The 17264-nt window shown below is 53.7% G+C and overlaps 3 protein-coding genes and 1 non-coding gene across 4 annotated transcripts; 3 read left to right on the top strand and 1 right to left on the bottom strand.

The window, feature by feature from the left end:
• Positions 1-1843: 1843 nt before the first annotated feature.
• On the top strand, positions 1844-5181 carry N0V96_007349 (uncharacterized protein; the record flags this gene model as incomplete). The annotated part of the gene is made up of 4 exons (XM_053191489.2): positions 1844-2181; positions 2322-4562; positions 4610-4737; positions 4790-5181. 4 exons carry the CDS (start codon positions 1844-1846, stop codon positions 5179-5181), a joined length of 3099 nt encoding a protein of 1032 aa, XP_053051051.1.
• A 4169-nt stretch (positions 5182-9350) lies between these two features.
• N0V96_007348 lies at positions 9351-9432 on the top strand. Its single transcript has one exon. It is a non-coding gene; the product is annotated as a tRNA-Leu (tRNA).
• A 925-nt stretch (positions 9433-10357) lies between these two features.
• Positions 10358-12745, bottom strand: N0V96_007347 (uncharacterized protein; the record flags this gene model as incomplete). Its single annotated transcript, XM_053191488.2, has 4 exons — positions 10358-11367; positions 11427-12253; positions 12351-12485; positions 12609-12745. 4 exons carry the CDS (start codon positions 12743-12745, stop codon positions 10358-10360), a joined length of 2109 nt encoding a protein of 702 aa, XP_053051050.1.
• Positions 12746-14728: 1983 nt separating this feature from the next.
• Positions 14729-15608, top strand: N0V96_007346 (uncharacterized protein; the record flags this gene model as incomplete). The annotated part of the gene is made up of 2 exons (XM_053191487.2): positions 14729-15082; positions 15204-15608. The coding sequence occupies 2 exons, from the start codon at positions 14729-14731 to the stop codon at positions 15606-15608; spliced, it is 759 nt and encodes a 252-aa protein (XP_053051049.2).
• Positions 15609-17264: the final 1656 nt, after the last annotated feature.

Genomic DNA, 17264 nt, shown 5'->3' with positions numbered 1-17264 from the left:
GGATGTGGGATGTTCTTTTTTCTGGTTGGTGTGTGGAGGGGAATAGAGGTCTTCGACGGTCTAGACGTTGTAGGTACTGGTAGAAACGGAGAGAGGCAGTATGTGAGTGCGTATCCCGGATCAACTAGGTTGAATCGAAAGCATCGAGATGAAAACAAAAAGAAAGAAAAAAAAGTGTAAGCATTGAGGATTGAGGGGTGAAAATGTGAGAAGTGACGCCCCCTTGGCAAGTAGAAGGGGGCAGATGATGATTCTTGGCAAATCTAATGCTGTGAAGCCCAAGCTTAGGGTGGAATCGTCCTTTGGGCTGAGAGGATGGACCCTTTTTTTGGTCATGCTTGCACCGTCGACCCAACCGACCGTTGTCCCAAGGTTACGGAACGGGAGACGGTGAACGGATGTTTCTTGTTTCTTTCCCGTCTATCTTACCTTACTTTCAAGACATTGGGCTGGCTGAACGCCATAAGTTGAGGTGCCCGGTGTAATTAGGTATCGGTATAGTAGTGGGTGCTTGGGTACAACGAAAGCCACACGCGGTACACCGCCCAGACCTCCGACTAAAGATACCTTTACATTGCGGTCCGACCCCGCGCTACCTTCCCTAGAGTGCATTTTAGGTGGCTAGTGGCATCCCTCGTGAAGAATTGGGATATTTCGAGGCATGTTAGTAGCTACTTACTGTGTAATTACCTAAGCACTGCTTAAATTGGGGAAAGTAGGGTTTGCTAAAGGCGCGAGACGGCCCGTGTCCTTCCCTTTTATGTTTACCTATGTTTTTTTCGCACTTGGAAGTTACTTGTAGGAGATGGGTTCTATGGGAAGGTACCGGAATCTTGTGGTGTGGTGCCTGCCACTCTGAAAATTGCCGAGCGAACCCCTCCTTCCAAGTTCTCTCTCCGTCCGGGTGCCTCCCTCTTTTGCGGGCACCGGGTTCCACTAGCAGAAGCGAGCCAGAGGTGCGGCGTTGGCTCTGGCGCTGGCCGGGGGTTTTGTTTCAATGGTGGGCTGTTCCGTCTGCTGCTGGCTGACGGCCCTGCTTTCACCAGTTGTTTCCGACTATTTGTGCCTACCTTACCGTTCCTTAAGGTACTTTGTGGGAGCCTGTTGGGTGAGTGCGAGGTGAGGTACTTTGCGCCAAGTGCATGTAAACAACCCCTCCAAAGGCAGGCACCCTGGACCTTCACTGCCCTGGACGTACGGATACTTTGTAGAAACGTCTGGCCTGTGAGAGTGCCCAAGAAACGTGCAAGTGGGCTGTGGCACGTCCCAAGACTCCACTCGCGCGTCTAGCTAAGGTAAACGGTAAACCAAACCACCCCGCCAAAAAGAAAGTGAGAAACATCACCAGAGAACCACCACCACCGCCACCACCGCCCGCCATCGCACACACACACACACAATCTACTCCCACGACACCTCTCCTTCCTCACACTCTCACATAACCCACGGAGTCCACTTCTTCCTCACGACCACCACTTTTTAGTCTATTTCCCCAAACCCACCGCCTTCTCTTCCCTTACCCGTCTACCTTGGGTTGAGTCAGCCACGGGCCCCCTGTTCTACACCGCACCTCTCTTTCTTCATTCTCTCCTTCCTGGACAATATCCCGTGGGGGTCGCGCTAAGCATTTCACCTACCTCCTTCCTTGCCTCCGAATACTCTGGGGACGAAATTCCACCGACCCGGCGCATACAATCCACAACGAGAAGCCCGACGCAGTCCAACGACGGACACACGCACGTCGCTCCCGACCGTCGCAACCACCATACCCAAGAGCGTGTGAACCACGAATTATAACACACATACACACATACAGTCACGAACCCTCGAACTCGCGCCCAACATGGAGGACCAGCTGGTTTCGCTGCTGGCCAACACCCAGAGCTCCGATCAGGGTCCCCGCCAACAGGCCGAGATCGAGCTCAAGCACGCTCGCGCGAACCCGGCCTTCCCTACCTCGCTGGCCAACATCGCCAATCACAACTCCATCGACGTGGCAATCCGCCAGGCCGCCCTCAGTACTCTGCGACTCTTTATAGAGAAGAACTGGAACCCAGAGGACAGGGACTTTGCTGAGCCCCCCGTTGACATCTCCGATGCGTCACGCGAGCAGCTGCGCAATACTCTGCTCGAGATCGCCCTCAGCGATGAGGACAAGAGACCTGTCAAGGTTGCTGCTAGGTATGGTGGTGCGCTCGTCTCTGCCTAGGAGTTCCCAATTCGACGTCACCCGAAGCATCTTGGACCCAATCGTCGTCTACAGGAATCCCCCAAGAGAGAACAAACGCCTTGCTGACTTGTGCTTTTCTCCCCAACTCTAGCTATGCCATCGGCAAGATTGCGTCGGCCGACTTCCCCGAGCGATGGCCCAGCCTACTGCCCACCGTCCTGGGTGTCATCCCCACGAGCACCGACGTTCAACTTCACGGCGCCCTGCGAGTCCTAGGCGACATTATTGATGAGAGCTTGAGTGAGGACCAATTCTTCACCATGGCGCGGGATATTGTCAAGGCTGTCACCGAAGTCGCCCTCAACGAGAACCGGAAACCCAACCTGCGCGCCCTCGCCATCTCTGTCTTCCGATCATGCTTCGACCTCATGGATATTGTCAAGGAGGACCACATGAAGGAAGTCAAGGGCTTCGCCGAGGAGGCGCTCAAGGACTGGTACCCCTTTTTCGCCCAAGTGCTCAAGTCCCGCCTCCCAGAGGCCGCTGGCGAGCTCACCAGCAACGGCCAGCCCCCGAGCTGGAACCACATCATTGCGCTCAAGTTGCAGGTGGTCAAGACTCTCTTGAAGGTCAAGTCTGTCTTCCCGCACCTGCTTCTGCCGCACAGCACGAGCCTGTTCACTGCCGTCTGGGAGGAGCTCTCCCTCTTGCAGAAGCCCCACGAGGACCTTTACATAGGACACGAGGCTCAGGGCCGTCTCGAGGACTCGGACAGCTTGCCGTACACCCTGGACTTTTTGATTCTCGAGGAGCTCGACTTCCTCAACCAGTGCTTCCGCGCGCCGCCCGTCCAGGCCGAGCTTGAGGCTCAGCTCTCTGCCCACGCTTCGGCAGGGGAGACCCCCTGGATGGTCGACGTCATGAAGATGGTTGTCGGATACTCTCGCATCAGCCGCGAGGAGGAGGAGCTATGGGATATTGACTGCTCTCTCTACCTTGCCGAGGAAACTAGCGTTACCGCCAACTACACTGCGCGCACGGCATCCGGTGACTTGCTGATCAAGCTCGGCGAGTGGTACAGCGAGAAGGCAGTCGAGGGCCTGTTTGGCTACACCAAGACTCTCTTCCCCGGCGATGGCTCTTCGTGGAGAAGCCAGGAGGCGTCACTTTACCTTTTCAACATGCTCCTGAGCGACTTCCAGGATATGGAGAAGCCCATTCCCGAGGCGCTGTCTGAGGCTTACCTCGGCCTGGTCGATTACGCTGTCAACCAAAATGAGCAGCCCCTGCTGAGAGCCCGAGGCTACCTCGTTGGAGGCACCCTTGCCCGTGGTTTTCAGACTCCTCCCGCTCTCTTTGACCGTATCATCCAATGCATCACCTCCGAAGAGTCGGAAGTTGTCCAGGTCGCCTGCATCAAGGCCGTTGAGGGCTTCATCCGCTCCGGCAGGGTCACGGCTGACCGTCAAGTTCCCATCATCAACGCCATTGCGCAGTACATGCAGAACAAGGACCCCGAGGAGATGGAGGATGCCGATGAGCTCCTCGTTACCCTCGCTGAGTCTCTGCGCGCAGCCATCAACATGGACACCAGAATTGTCCTCTCCCAGGATGTCCCTTCCGTCGACCTTCTCTTCATGGTTGCCAAGCTTGGCGCCTCCAACTTCCAGGCTACCATGTTGATTTGCGAGGCCTTTGAGGAGATTGTTCGTGCCTTGTCCGATACCGCTTCCTACACAGCGCTTTGTGCCAAGATTCTGCCCACGCTTACTGCGGCCTTCAACACCGCCAACGTCACCCAGGACGATCCTCTCGTCACCGTTGCCACCGAATTGCTTACCGCGCTTGTCGAGCACGGCTCCGAGCCCCTGCCTGCTGGTTTCGTCGCCGCCACGCTTCCTAAGCTGAACCGTCTGTTGATGGAGTCGAATGAGGGCGAAGTCCTCCGTCCTGGTGCCGAGTCTGTCAAGTACCTGCTGATGCACGACCACCACCAAGTTTTCGGCTGGCACGACGAGAACAACCGCTCGGGTCTGGAAGTCTGCCTCCACATCATCGACCGCTTGTTGGGACCTTCTGTTGAGGACAACTCTGCTTCCGAGGTTGGTGGGCTCGCGGCAGAGCTCGTCGAGAAGGCTGGACAGGAGCGTCTTGGCCCCTTTTTGCCTCAGCTGTTGCAAGCTGTCGCTACCAGATTGGCGTCTGCTGAGGCTGCCCCTTTCATCCAATCTCTGATCCTTGTCTTTGCTCGTCTGTCCCTCGTCGGCGCTAGTGATGTTGTCGAATTCCTCAGCCAGATTCAGATTCATGGAAACACCGGTTTGCAGGTCGTTATGAGCAAGTGGCTCGAGAACTCAGTCAGCTTTGCTGGCTATGATGAGATTCGTCAAAAGTACGTGTCTCAAGCTTAACCTTGTAAACCAATACTGACTTTTGCAGTGTCATTGCTTTGTCCAAGCTCTACTCTCTGAACGATCCCCGTCTTGCCCAGACAATGGTCAAGGGTGACCTTATTGTGAACAGCAATAACGATGGCAGAATCATGACGCGCTCACGCGCCAAAGCTAGTGAGTGAACTGCTGGATGCGTGGACTGCCTGATTGCTAACGTCACAAATAGACCCTGACCAATACACCGTCATTCCTGCCTCCTTGAAGATTCTCAAGGTCCTCATCGAGGAGCTTCTTTCCGCATCTGGAGCCAACGCCGCCGCCAATGCTGCAGCAGTAGCCGCCGCAGCAGAGTTCGCCGATGAGGAGAACGAAGACGACGGATGGGAAGATGAGCCTGAGACGCTCGACCTTAGCCTGGGCGGCACCAAGGCCGATCTGATGTCCTTCATCGAAGGCTCGGGTGCCCGCCAACGCGATGACGAGACGCAAGCGTACCTGACCGAGTTCTTCATGCGCGCTGCGCGCGAGAACGTGGCCAACTTCCAGGAATGGTACGGCATGCTCACCGAGGAGGAGCGAGGAAAGCTTAACGAGCTGGCTAGCGCTGCGGGCCAGTAGGAAAGCGCTGCGGCCGAGCCGGACAGTGAAGATGAGACGACGCCTACTCCTGAGGACCATGAATGGTGGACAACGAGACCGGTCCTGCCGCAGTTGCCGCCGAGATCCGCTCGGAAGCGATATTTGCGAAGACGGTTATACTTTTAATGCGCGCGACGAATGCTCTCACGCGTGAAAAGTTGCCAACCCCCCTTGTCGTCAGCTTTTGAACACGGCGATATATAAATAGCAAACCGACTTTATATAGTTGGATGGGATAAGCACCTCCGGGTTTGGCGCGATGAAGGGAGGCTACACCAAAAAGAAAAAGACGGTAGAATACGGAAGCCTTGGAACGGACAAACGAATTGGAACGAAACACCCCTTTGTAGATAGAAGCCATAACAATCACTTAGAAGACGGATGGCAAGCCCCGATGGAGAAGGCGAAGAAAAAAAGATTAGCGATACGTTTTGGCTGTGGCTATTGTCAGTAGGTGGCTGAAGGCGTTGTGCGAGTCCGACATGATTAGCTTGGGATGATGGCAGTGATGGCGCGACGCTGTCGTAGATATAATGTTAGATAAAGTATTGATTGCGATTAAGACGACGTTTTGTGTCTTTGTGTTTTGTGTTTAATGGTAGACTGGCTGTGCGTTGGTTTTGCTGTTTTTCAGGGATTGCGAAGAGGGAACTCCACGACAGGTGAGGAATGGTGACGAAGATGGATAGGACCCAGCCAAGTGGAATTAATTGAGATGAATGCGGCGAAGTCTTTACTCGTCCAGATTGTCCAACTGCCTCGGTGTCATACACGCACGGTCTTCCCTCTTGAGGTTTGTTCTTTAGTTCTCTCATATTTTGGGTCCTGTTTTCTAGTAAGCTATCGAGGTCTAGCTAGGCCCTTGGGGAGTGACTCGAGAGATGAAGTTTTCCTGTAGGCGACATGGGCAGTTATATACAAATGCAATATCCCGAGAGGAAGAAGAAGAGGGAGAGCCAAGGATCGTGTATCCGGCGACTTGTTGTGTTTGTTACTACACGTTGCTGCTGAGCGACGAGGCAGGGATTCAGCCTGAGCCTGGGACGAGCTTTCAGAGACACCTATTATACTTATGGATTTCCCACCACAGATTCTGCGGGGCTTTTTTTGGTCTCTGGCCGTAGGCTTGTGTGTATTTGGGTGCGTATATTTAGGAGACGAAGGGTGATGAAGTGCTTGAAATGGAGTTTATAATTCGCCTAAGTGGTGTTAAATTTGTAGAGGAGAGCTGCAACTACGACAATGGAGAGCTTCGTGCCATCGCTGCTTCTCGCTTCCTTGCCAGGCGATGGTCCCCTAGCCTCGAGCACTATGGCTGGTTTCGATCTTAGGTCGGTGGATACTGCTTGAGGTACACTGCTAGGATATATATATATACGCTGAGAAAGGAACAAAAGGGGTATTGGCTCTATCACATACGATGATATTGAGATGGCGGGCTGGCAGGCTGCACGTGTCGTCTGTGAACGAGATTTACGTTCCGAGGAGGGTCTGTTTGTGCGTTAAGCGGCACCTCTTGTGTTAGCAGAAATGAGGCATATTAGTCACCGATGGTTCTTTTAGGGTAGACCGCGAGGTAATTAGTTGGTGAAAGGTTGGCACTACCCTGGTGACGAAGATGTCGGCATCTCATGGAGCGGTCGCTGGTGACTGTATTTACACCATTGGCTTCATATCCTCACATGCCCAGCTTGGTCTACCGTACAGACGGTGAGATCGAGCACATCACGGCAGCCCATCCACATGTCTGTCATGCGAGCATCAGCTTCGATGAACAGTATCAGACCTGGGGTACTTCACTCATGCTGTATTAGACTCTGTGCCTCGATACGCTCGAGCGATTCTCCAGTGTTTTCTATCGAGTTCTTTCTGCAAGTGAAGTATTGCACGTCTTAGCTCTCATATTGATGATATTCTGCGGCATTGAGAGACTCGGTTGTTTTTACTACCTAATAATATATACAGGCCGTCTTACTGTTTTCCCCTTGAAAGTCTTGGCTTTCAACAAGTCCGAATACTTTGTCGTTCATCATAGCATGTCGAACATATCTACACCCGTCCCCGTGTAGAAGCCGAACCTTCGTTTGTCTAAAGTAGGACTGTTCGATAGCTTCCTACTTCACGACACACCATAGTCTACCTCAGAAAAAATTGCGGCGGTATCTAGCTGCGGAGAAGTGCCCCTTCATTCACGGTGTCTACGATGAGACGGATGAGGCAGCCCGGGCCTGAGTTAACTTGGCAGACGATCAGGTTGTCTTATGTAGCAAACCCGATACCCTCGTAGCAGGCGCGGTGCAAGTCTAGACCTTCCGCATCGACGTGGTCATGCAGCACGACATCCTCTATATTTAAACACGCGTCACTGAAATTCAAGGCTACACCGGAGGACCCCGTGGGTGAACGGGTGTATCCGTGAGCCAAAGAAGAGGCGGCGCGCTTCTTGCTGGGGGCGTTGGGGGTGGGAGCAATGGGTTTTGGGAGTAGATAGCCGCACAGGTGGGGGTCAAGTGTATGTCAAGGGGAGGTTGGATTGCTAGACTAATTGGTGGCCGAAGCCCATTATGTACACTCCCCCATCGGAGCTTCCCAGGTGGGCTCAACTGTCCACCTTCCAGACCTTCCAGGTGGTACCCACCCACACTGGGGAGACGGAAGCTGGAGCCGGAGCCGGAGCCGAAGCAGCAGGGCGAGGCGCAGCGGGTTATAGGTGATCATTGCTTCCTAGTTCCTTTTCCCGGCATACGGTGGCTATTCATAACTCATTATACGCACAGAAGTATCTTACATGTGGAAGTGGCAGATCGAGGCTTGCTGTTAGTAAGTTTAAATGTATCATCCTGGGCGTAAAGGCTCAAATCAAGCTTGGGGGAAAGCCATCCTTAGGTGGCCTCCATGCAGCCACAGGAGCTTAGAAGAACCAAGCAGATTACATCACACTTTGCAGACAACGTACCGTGCTAGCTGCATTATAGCTGCTCTCGTCGCCGGCAGCTTTTGCAACCACCGTCGATGATGATGTCTGATGGGTTAATAAGAGTTCTGGTGAGGATGCATGGAATAAATTCGTGATTTTCCTGGCAATTCTCGAGTTTACATTGATTTGTATTATCTTGCTGAAAGACATGGGCATGGGCCGTAGATTGAGCAAGAACCTCTGCTTTGAACTACTATAAGCATGACGAGTGGTGTGTCTGTTAGCTTCGCTACATTGTAGAATCCTCTCCTATCGTCACGCTATGTGGTTTTAACACGGTGCTCATGCTTTAGATGGGTTCAGATTGATCTCGCGGGGTTGAACCAGCGCGCCTTACGATTCGACACCACGGGGTAAAGGCTACAGCGGTGGTAATCGCACCCTGCAGCTTAGGAAAGTAACAACGCATGGGGAGGATTTCCGTGTCCATGCGCCTTTCTTGGAAGAACAAACAAATTTATTTGGCAGTCTAAAATGAAATCGGGTGCGATTCTCATCACATACTTGAGAGGTTTGATCAAAGTCGGGTTCTCTGAGGTGTTCCAAGGTTTAGGATGGCTGCGCGGATATTGACAAGCTCTTGCGCCACGTAGAGGCAACGAAGCAAGAAAACGAAGTCAAAGTTGAATAAAGTGGGCTCTGAAAGATTTGGATGGCTATACTCATCTTCATGGCTGCGAGAATCGAAATCTTCCGTCAAGGTGCCACCGCCACTACCGCCGCTGTCATCGAAACTCTCTAGTGCAAGAACGACGGTGGAGCTAAGAGAGGCGGATGATGTGAATGAAGCACACATATCAATATGTTCATCTCAGCCATTACCTTCAACGTTTGGCATTAACTTGAAGTCATTTAGGTGCCAAGAACGGCGGAGTTTGGTCCGGTCCAACGGCGGAAGCGGGGTCCGAAGATCGGCACTGAAGCGACTGAAAAACGCTCACTCCTCCAAATAGAAAACGCTCGCGCCACATATCAGTGAACCCCGTTTTTCCTTGGGCGACTCGACCCACGAAAAACCCAACGTCTCCAACGCCTTCCAAAGGGCACCCTTCCTGACTGGGACACCAACGCCCACGCATGACATACCCGCCCCGCTATCTCACCGCCCACCCACTCACGCTCTCACGCAACTTGAGTCCTCCCCAGCATGGTGTTAACAACAATTCATCAAGGCAAGATGGCCGAGCGGTCTAAGGCGCTAGCTTCAGGTGCTAGTCAAGTAATTGGCGTGGGTTCGAATCCCACTCTTGTCACTGTATTAGGCGAAAGTCTACCCTTTTGCATTTTACCGATTTTATTTCGTATTTTTGTCATCGGAGAACCTCAGCTTGAAAACCTCTTCTTTTTTTTTTGTGCTGATTTGTGTGGCGCTGGCGGGGTAAATTCTGGGTTGTGGCTTGGGGATGGCGGGGGTGGCTTTGCGATACCCTTTCTCAAACCTCACCTCTCTCATTTGTGGACTTGAGGTTTCGGAGGAAGTGGTGGAAAACGAGGCTTTTCTCTGGGAAGAGGATTCTACAAGCTGAATGAACGATTGATTTCCTTTATTGTGCCCAAGAAACTGGGTGCTGCAAAACTGAGGGGATGTTTGCAAGTACAATCGTCCTCCTCTTGCGGGCAGGTTCATACTGTAGATGTTCAGTACAGCCAGCCACCTTTAGATTCTGGCATGTCACGTCTGAGAAGAAAATGCACGTTGTTATATGAAATCATAGAAAGACCAAATTTGATTCGCCAACGTACTACAACACCGGCGCTACTCAAAACATAAATCTTCCAAAATTAACAAGTTGCGCGCTTATAACTGCAAGGGCCAACTAACAACCAACTCGAAAGACATCCAATGATCACGAGAAAACATTAGCATCAGCATGACTACATCCCAAAAAGTCTCACACTTTCATCTCATCCAAAAACAGCAAAACGCATATGCACACACTGAGCTGAAAAACAGAACCAGAAACAGAAAGACAGGCACCGAAGATGCACCGGGCAATGCAGATAGATCCAACCGAGATTCTCACTGATCGACGAGACACATACACACATATACGGGCGCACATGCGCGCGTAAGACACACTATCCTGACATCAAGCCAAAGATGGGAAACAGCCAATTCAGGCAAGGCCGAACCTTACCTATCTAGACCAAGATGGATGGACTATCGTAGTCCAGCTTTCAAGAGGAGGCGGAGGGGGAGGTACCAGGCTGCGTCTGCGACTGCAGAGCCTCGACGAGAGCAGTGAGCTTATCAATCTTGTCAGTGAGCTCCGAGATGCGCACCTCAACCACGGAGGGCGCGTCCATGTCGTCCGCGGCCTCGACGGCGCGGGTCTGCGGGCGCGACGAGTGGTGCGAGGAAGGATGGTTGTTGCGCTCCGTGGGGCGCGGGGACCTCCCACTGGCGCGGTATCCCGACGAAGGGCGGTTCGCCTGGAAGACGCCGAGGGAGCGCTGCTTCGTGGCGCCAGTGAGGCCGCGGGGTCCCTTGAAGCCGGCGTACTCGTCCGAGTGGACGCGGCTGCGGATGCTCTCGTAGAGCTGGATCATGCCGACGATGGGGAGGTGGGTGGCCTTGAGGAGGATGATGCGGCCGTGACGGAACTTGTCGTCGGAGGGGAGGAAGAGGCGGAGCGGGCGGAAGATGACGAGAGCGATGAGGTTGAAGGGAGGGTAGAAGTGGGTGAGGCGGTTGCTGGTCGAGGCCTCGAGGACGTAAACGCTGTAGACGTAGAGGTACTCCTCGCGGGCGTGGGTGATTACGCGGGAGAAGGAGTTGGAGAGCATACCGGTCAGGGAGCCCATGAGGAGGAAGGAGGAGAGGATGATGAACATGATCATGAGAGGGGGCCCAAAGACTTTATCGATGTCGTCCATGATTTCGATGCCGACGTAGGAGGAGCCGAAGAAGATCTTTGTGAGGATCATGGTCATGTGGGAAAAGGTGTAGGCGTCCTGGCCGATGAGGGAGAAGGTGGTGAGGAAGCCGAGGTAGATGATGACGACGAGGACCATGAATTTGATGAAATCCTTGCTCATTTCCTTGAGGCAGGGGATGAGGGTTCCCCAGTAGGGCGACAAGCTGAGGAGGGAGAACACGCGTGGGACCATGAACAGAGCCTCCAGAGCAAAGACGTTGAAGGCAGTGTCGGTCATCTTCATGTCGTGGTTCGCAATACCGATAACCCCTGTGATGGTGTGTTAGTTCGTTGCGTGGTTAAGATAGTGGGAGCAGGGAGTTGCTTACGCAGAACGGCAAAGGTGATACCGATGCCTATCATGATCATGTCAAACAGGTTCCAAATATCCGTGGCATAGAAGATGGTTCCGGCATCGGCCCACTCGCTGAGCTCATCGTAGAGGAAAGCAGCGAGCCAAACGTACAGGACGATTTCGTTGTGGGTGATGCGCTCGGTGTTCTGGGTGACGAGCACGGAGTAGTACAGGCACAGGAAGATAAAGAAGAAGAAGGCCTCCCAGAACTTGAGGTACTTGGGCACGCGCAGGCGGGAAAAGATGTCGGTGGTGTGGGCGTTGTAGAAGCGGGGCTTCTTCTCGGCGTGGACAGACAGGCTGTCCCAGAAGATGATGTCGCCGTTCCAGATGCCCGTGACAATCTTCTGCACGACGTGCTGGCTCAGGAAACGCTTGGCGTCGGCAACGGCGGCGATCTCGAGGGCGTTGAGGTTGGTAAAGGGCGAGGTCGGATCGTCCTCTTCCTCTTCGTCCTGGTCGGCGTGCATGCTCATGGTGAGCCTGGACAGGGAGGACAAGAGCTGGTAGCGCTTGGCGCTGCTTCCCGGGCGGACGGAGGCACGACGGCTGCCGCTGCGGTTGGACCAGCTGCCGCCGGAGAGCAGAGGGGAGTTTTCATTGCTCTCGAGATCCGCGTTAGGCGGCGGGGTGGCCGGCTCCTTGGGGTCGGGGATCTCGTAAAGGCAGAAATCGACGGCCTCGCGCTCCGAGAGGCGGGTGAGGAAGCGCCAGGCGACAATCTCACAGGCGTTGGCGCGGGCTTCGCAGAGGCCTTTGTTGGACTCGGCCTCGTCTACGGCATAGTGCCATTTCAATGCGCTGGAATGTGTTAGAAACGGGGCTGGTGTATGGCCATTTTACTACTTGAATTACTCTGGAGAGTATAGCAGATGTGAGGCATGGGGAATTGACTTACAGAAGGGCGTTGACGATGGCCCGGTTAGTGCAGGTGGCATTCAAGTGATCGACCAAGACTCGCAACGGCTCACCGGCCTGGGTGGTGCGCAGCTGCTCAAAGGTGCTCGGCAGCACAATGACATCGGTGAAGTATCTAGACCGGATCCGTCAAGTCAGCAAAAACTCGGTCAACCATTTTCCGCCCAGAGGCGGCGGGAGAGCATCGCCGCTCTCAATGGGGCCCAAATCTTATGAGACGACGGGGCGCAAAACTTACACGGAGAGCTTCTTGACGACCTCGCGGAAGGTATCGTCCGTGTCAATGTCGGGCAGCTCAAACGTGTCAAAGTGCATGGACACGGGGCTCATGTCCCGGGACTTTGGCATTTTCTTGGACTTGACGCGAATAGGCATCTTGGCTGGTGCTTACTCGGTGCCTGTCTTTCGTGTGTGTGCAACGCGATCCTGCAGCAGAGATGCAACTTGGATTGGCCAATGGGGCTAGCTGTGAGAAAAGATGCCTCCTTTTTTGCGGTGGTCAGCAATTCAGGGTCGCCAAGCGGTCAGCGCGCCGTGGTTGATCTGGTTGTCAGGTCTAAAGGTATGCCGCGTAATTTCTCACTTGCAGCTGCGGAAGCAAACGAGCAACGGCAACGACATGCAGTAGCAGCAAGCAGAAGATCCCAACTCAGCCACGGTTGCAAGCGCGAGACGAGGCGGTTAACAGAGAGAGAGAGAGAAAAAAACAGGATGCTGAGAAGCGGTCGGCCGAGGACGAAGATAGCTGAGCTTCTCTAACTAGTGTCAAAGTGGAGTGCGACGGGAGGTCTTTGCGGCGCAGAACAGGGGTAAAGTGGACCCTGTTTTTACTGGAAACGAGGAACTTTAGTGGAGACCTGCGCGGGGTCGGATCAACTGACTGCCATTGGCCCGTGCAGGTGTCTCCGTCTGTATAGGGTCTAGCGTTGGTACACAGTACCTTGGGTGAGGTGAGCAGCTTCTTTGCTAAGAATAAAAAAAGCTTCGCCTTCTGCACATCGCCAGGAACATCACACAGTTTGTGACGCCAGCTACTTGAGCTTATCAACGGCATCATTTCTTCTTGGTCCCATAGTGAGACTATTCTTCATACAAGATACACCTAGTGAGACATGACCCAAGATCGTACAGTCCACAGTGCCAAGTGAATGCCTCATAATCGCAAGAGGCGGTTGATGCCAAGCTCATTACGGCATCCATTCCTCGATTTATGTTACGTTTTCGTGGCATTCGCGATGGACCCTTCTCTCACCAGGCCACACCTGGCTTCCAATCGTCCACTCGTAAGCCAGAGAAATTTCGAAATAGGCAAGTGAGCTTCTGGCCGTACCCACCAAATAGGCTTGTCTCTGCTATCGATCTACACATCTTTTGTTCCTGGACGCCTTGTGCACGTGTTGAGCTTCGCCGTGGACCTGCTTCAGCACTAGAGATGCAGCGTCTCTAACAGAGCCGCGTCACGGTGGTGGATGAGCCAGCCGCCAAATTGCGGAACGTTATCAGTCATTAGGCTGGCTGAGCTTAAGAACTTTGGCATTTACGCCCCAATCAACCGGAACTTTGGTGCTCTACCGAGCCCAATTGGTGGCTGCCTAGCTTCTCGAAGGATTCATGGGGCTTTTCGTCCAGTGACGCGGCACGGCGCTGTAGTAACGAAGCAAGCCAATACCAAAGTCCCAGAACTGAGCCTCATTCTGCATTTCGTGATGAATGTCTGTCATGCCGCACAGCGAACGCTCGTGGAGGAAGTGGGATATAATATCCACGACTTCAGACGTGAGTTCGGACGGATTAAGATAACAAGCTTCCACACACAACTCATTGGTAGAAAAACCATGGCTACACCAACATCTACTAGTGCGACTACCGCGAGCGTGACTTCGTCCGACTCGTTGCCATCATGCACAACGGCAGTCCCGGGCAAGTACGGACACGTCCCGATCGACGCCTGCAACTCGTACTATGCCTTTGACCCCAGCTTTGAAGGCAACATCGCATTTGCCGTTCTCTTTGGCCTGTCGTTTGTCGCGCACATTACCCAAGCCATTCTTTATAGAAAGGTACGCAATGCTGCTCGTCCTCAATTTCAAATAGCTTCAAAACTAACACCGAGACAGAGATTCTGCTGGGTTCTTTGCGTCGGCGCGTCGTGGGAACTGATAGCCTTCATCCTTCGATCCCTCGGCGCCAGAGACCAACAGCAGATGGGTTACCAGATTGGCGGGCAGCTCTTGTTCCTACTTGCTCCACTATGTAGGTTTCTTCCCACATCGCTTCGTATCAGATCTGCGCGACGAAAATCCACAGGCCAAGTTTGAAAGAAGCTGACGCCGTCCAGGGATCAATGCATTCGCCTACATGCTCTCGGCCAGACTCGTGTACTTCGTCCTGCCCGACCAGCGCGTGTTCCGCGTCAAAGCGACGGCCCTCACCAAGATCTTTGTGACAATGGATGTCGTCTGCTTCCTGGTGCAAGGGGCGGGCGGCGCGATGATGTCCAACACGGAGGCGGCATCGGACGACCCCATCCTGCGGACCGGCAAGCAGGTGTACATGATTGGGTGCGGCTTGCAGCTCGCTTTTATTGTCGTCTTTTGCGGGCTCATCGGTCGCTTCTACGTCAAGATGAGGCGGGCACAAAGATTCGACCTCGACTTGAAACGGATCGGGGCCATGGTGTTGGTGATGTTTGCGGTGTTGATTCTCATCATTGTGAGTTCTTTTCTTAGTCGCCTCCTTACCTACTCACCCACCCACCCCTGCATGACAGAACATGTTTGACAAGAAGACGGGATGAACGGACTGAGCTGACACTTATTCTTTCTTCGCGGAGATCCGGATCATCTTTCGGTTGGTCGAGTTCGGACCGGGGGCGAACATGAACAACCCGATTCTGACAAACGAGAACTACGCGTTCGGGCTCGACGCACTGCCGATGGTGCTCGCGCTCGTGTTGCTCAACGCTGTGCATCCGGGTATCGTGCTCAGGGGCGAGAACAGCGAGTTCCCTCGGCTGTCGATGAAGGAGAAGAAGCAGGTGAAGCTAGAGAGGAAGGCTGCCAAGAGGGAGTCCAAGCTGGCCAAGAATGCAGCAAGGGAGCAGAAGAAGAAGGAGAAGGCGGCGGGCTTGGAGGTGGATAGTGAGGGTGACTATGTTGCCATGGAGGAGAGACCGTTGGCGGCGGATGAATATGACAGCGATGACAGGACTGGCGCTAGGGGAAGCCATCATGTCTAGAGGGGAACAAGGCAGCTGCTCTTCCGAGCCAAGGTACACTTGTCTTGGACAGTGGCATCATGTGTAAAATCAGTGTAGCGTAGACTAGCTCGGGCGTTTTGGCAGTTTAGATGGAGTACTGATGTGTCCGAGGACACGCTTCTTACCTGCCTTGGGTACCTATCTGATTCACTTTGACACCAGTCGGACTCTTGGGAATATCGTCATGAAACAACACAGCGTTGCTTCTGAGATGCATGCATGAATGGAATGGACTGCGTGTGCAGTATGTCGGCACATCTGTTCTCTGAATCTTGAGCGAGTAATCACAAGTGAAGCTTTGGAGGGTTGTGATAAGTTCATCGCACTTCAGGTTTGGATGATGATGCTGCTGCTGCTGCTGCCGCGAGTTCAAAAGGCGCAAGGGAACCTTAGTTGGTGTTCCTCTCCCGTCATGTAGTGGGGTGTGGACGTACCGTGAGACCCTGATTAGGTAAGGTGGTAAGATATCCCGTACCTGTTTCGACGATTCGACAGCATCGCCACGGGGATCCACCCGGCGCGGGAATTAGCGCGTGTTAAAAAAAGCACCATGACTGCCGCCAGCCTGCGATCACCGGACACTGTGCTACTGTGCTCTTGCTGCAAGAACTATGTGGCAATACGGTGCGAATTCATTATGTAATGTCCGGAGGATCTGGCTTGGTGGAGGCAGCGCAAACAAGCGAGGACGAACGCGCCTCGACGGCCCCTGCTTTCTGGCCCAAACCCACTTCCTTCCAACGATCCAACGATCCAACTCCATTTCTCCCGTTGGGTCCCTAACTCCTTCAATATCCCCCATCGAATGACTTCTTCCACGATTTCTTCTCTCATCCCTGTCCATTTGAACTCGAACGGTCAAACCAACATGCAGGTTTGACTAGTTGGGCGTCCCTCGAAAGAACAAAGGACCATGGAAAGAAAGACCAACAGCCGCCCCCAAGATCGTTCCGGACCATGATGACGAGAAAGAGAGGGGGAGGGCGGGGCCAAGCTACAACCTCAAAGTTCCAACAGAGGAGAAACAGCAGCTTTGGCATCTTGGGGGCCAGCCGCTGTCTTGTGCCTGTATGATCTGTATCACCTCCTGCAGAGGACACGGGAGCCATGCGCAGAAGTCTGCAGCCGGGGGCGCAGCGAGCGTCGAGCGAGCCCAACCAGACGATCACTCTATCACGAACCACAACCGGGCCTCCCGTCATGTCTTATTGTTTCCCCATCGCGCAATTAGAATCATACTCAGACCAGCTCAGGTCAGGCCAGTCGAAAACCGTGAGCGACTCGCTCGGCCGGTAGGTGGGCAGAAGCAAATTGCGAGCGAAAAAAAAGTTCCCAAAGCTTTCCGCCTGTTCCTGGTGTCCCTTCTTCTTCTTCTTAGTTCCCGTCTGCCAATCCTTCTTTTCTTACGTAGCACCCGTAGCTCGACTCACTAGCATCACCTCGCACTCTCACCGGCACCGAGCCTCCTTCGCCTTTCTGCTGCCTGCGCGGTTCTCAGATCCGCACGGACTGGTCCCGGGCGGGCGCTTGTCTCTCATCGCCACGGTACACGGCAGAAACGTCCCCTTCCAAAGAGGCCCCAAAGGCCCCAGTGATCCCAAGAGATCTTCAGACCCCCGGTAACGCCCCGAGCGG

Source organism: Colletotrichum fioriniae (assembly GCF_027942845.1).
Source record: "Colletotrichum fioriniae strain IMI 355084 chromosome Unknown scaffold_8, whole genome shotgun sequence".
Taxonomy (NCBI): domain Eukaryota; kingdom Fungi; phylum Ascomycota; class Sordariomycetes; order Glomerellales; family Glomerellaceae; genus Colletotrichum; species Colletotrichum fioriniae.
Note: the sequence above shows the minus strand (reverse complement) of the source record. Positions and strands in the feature narration are given on the sequence as shown.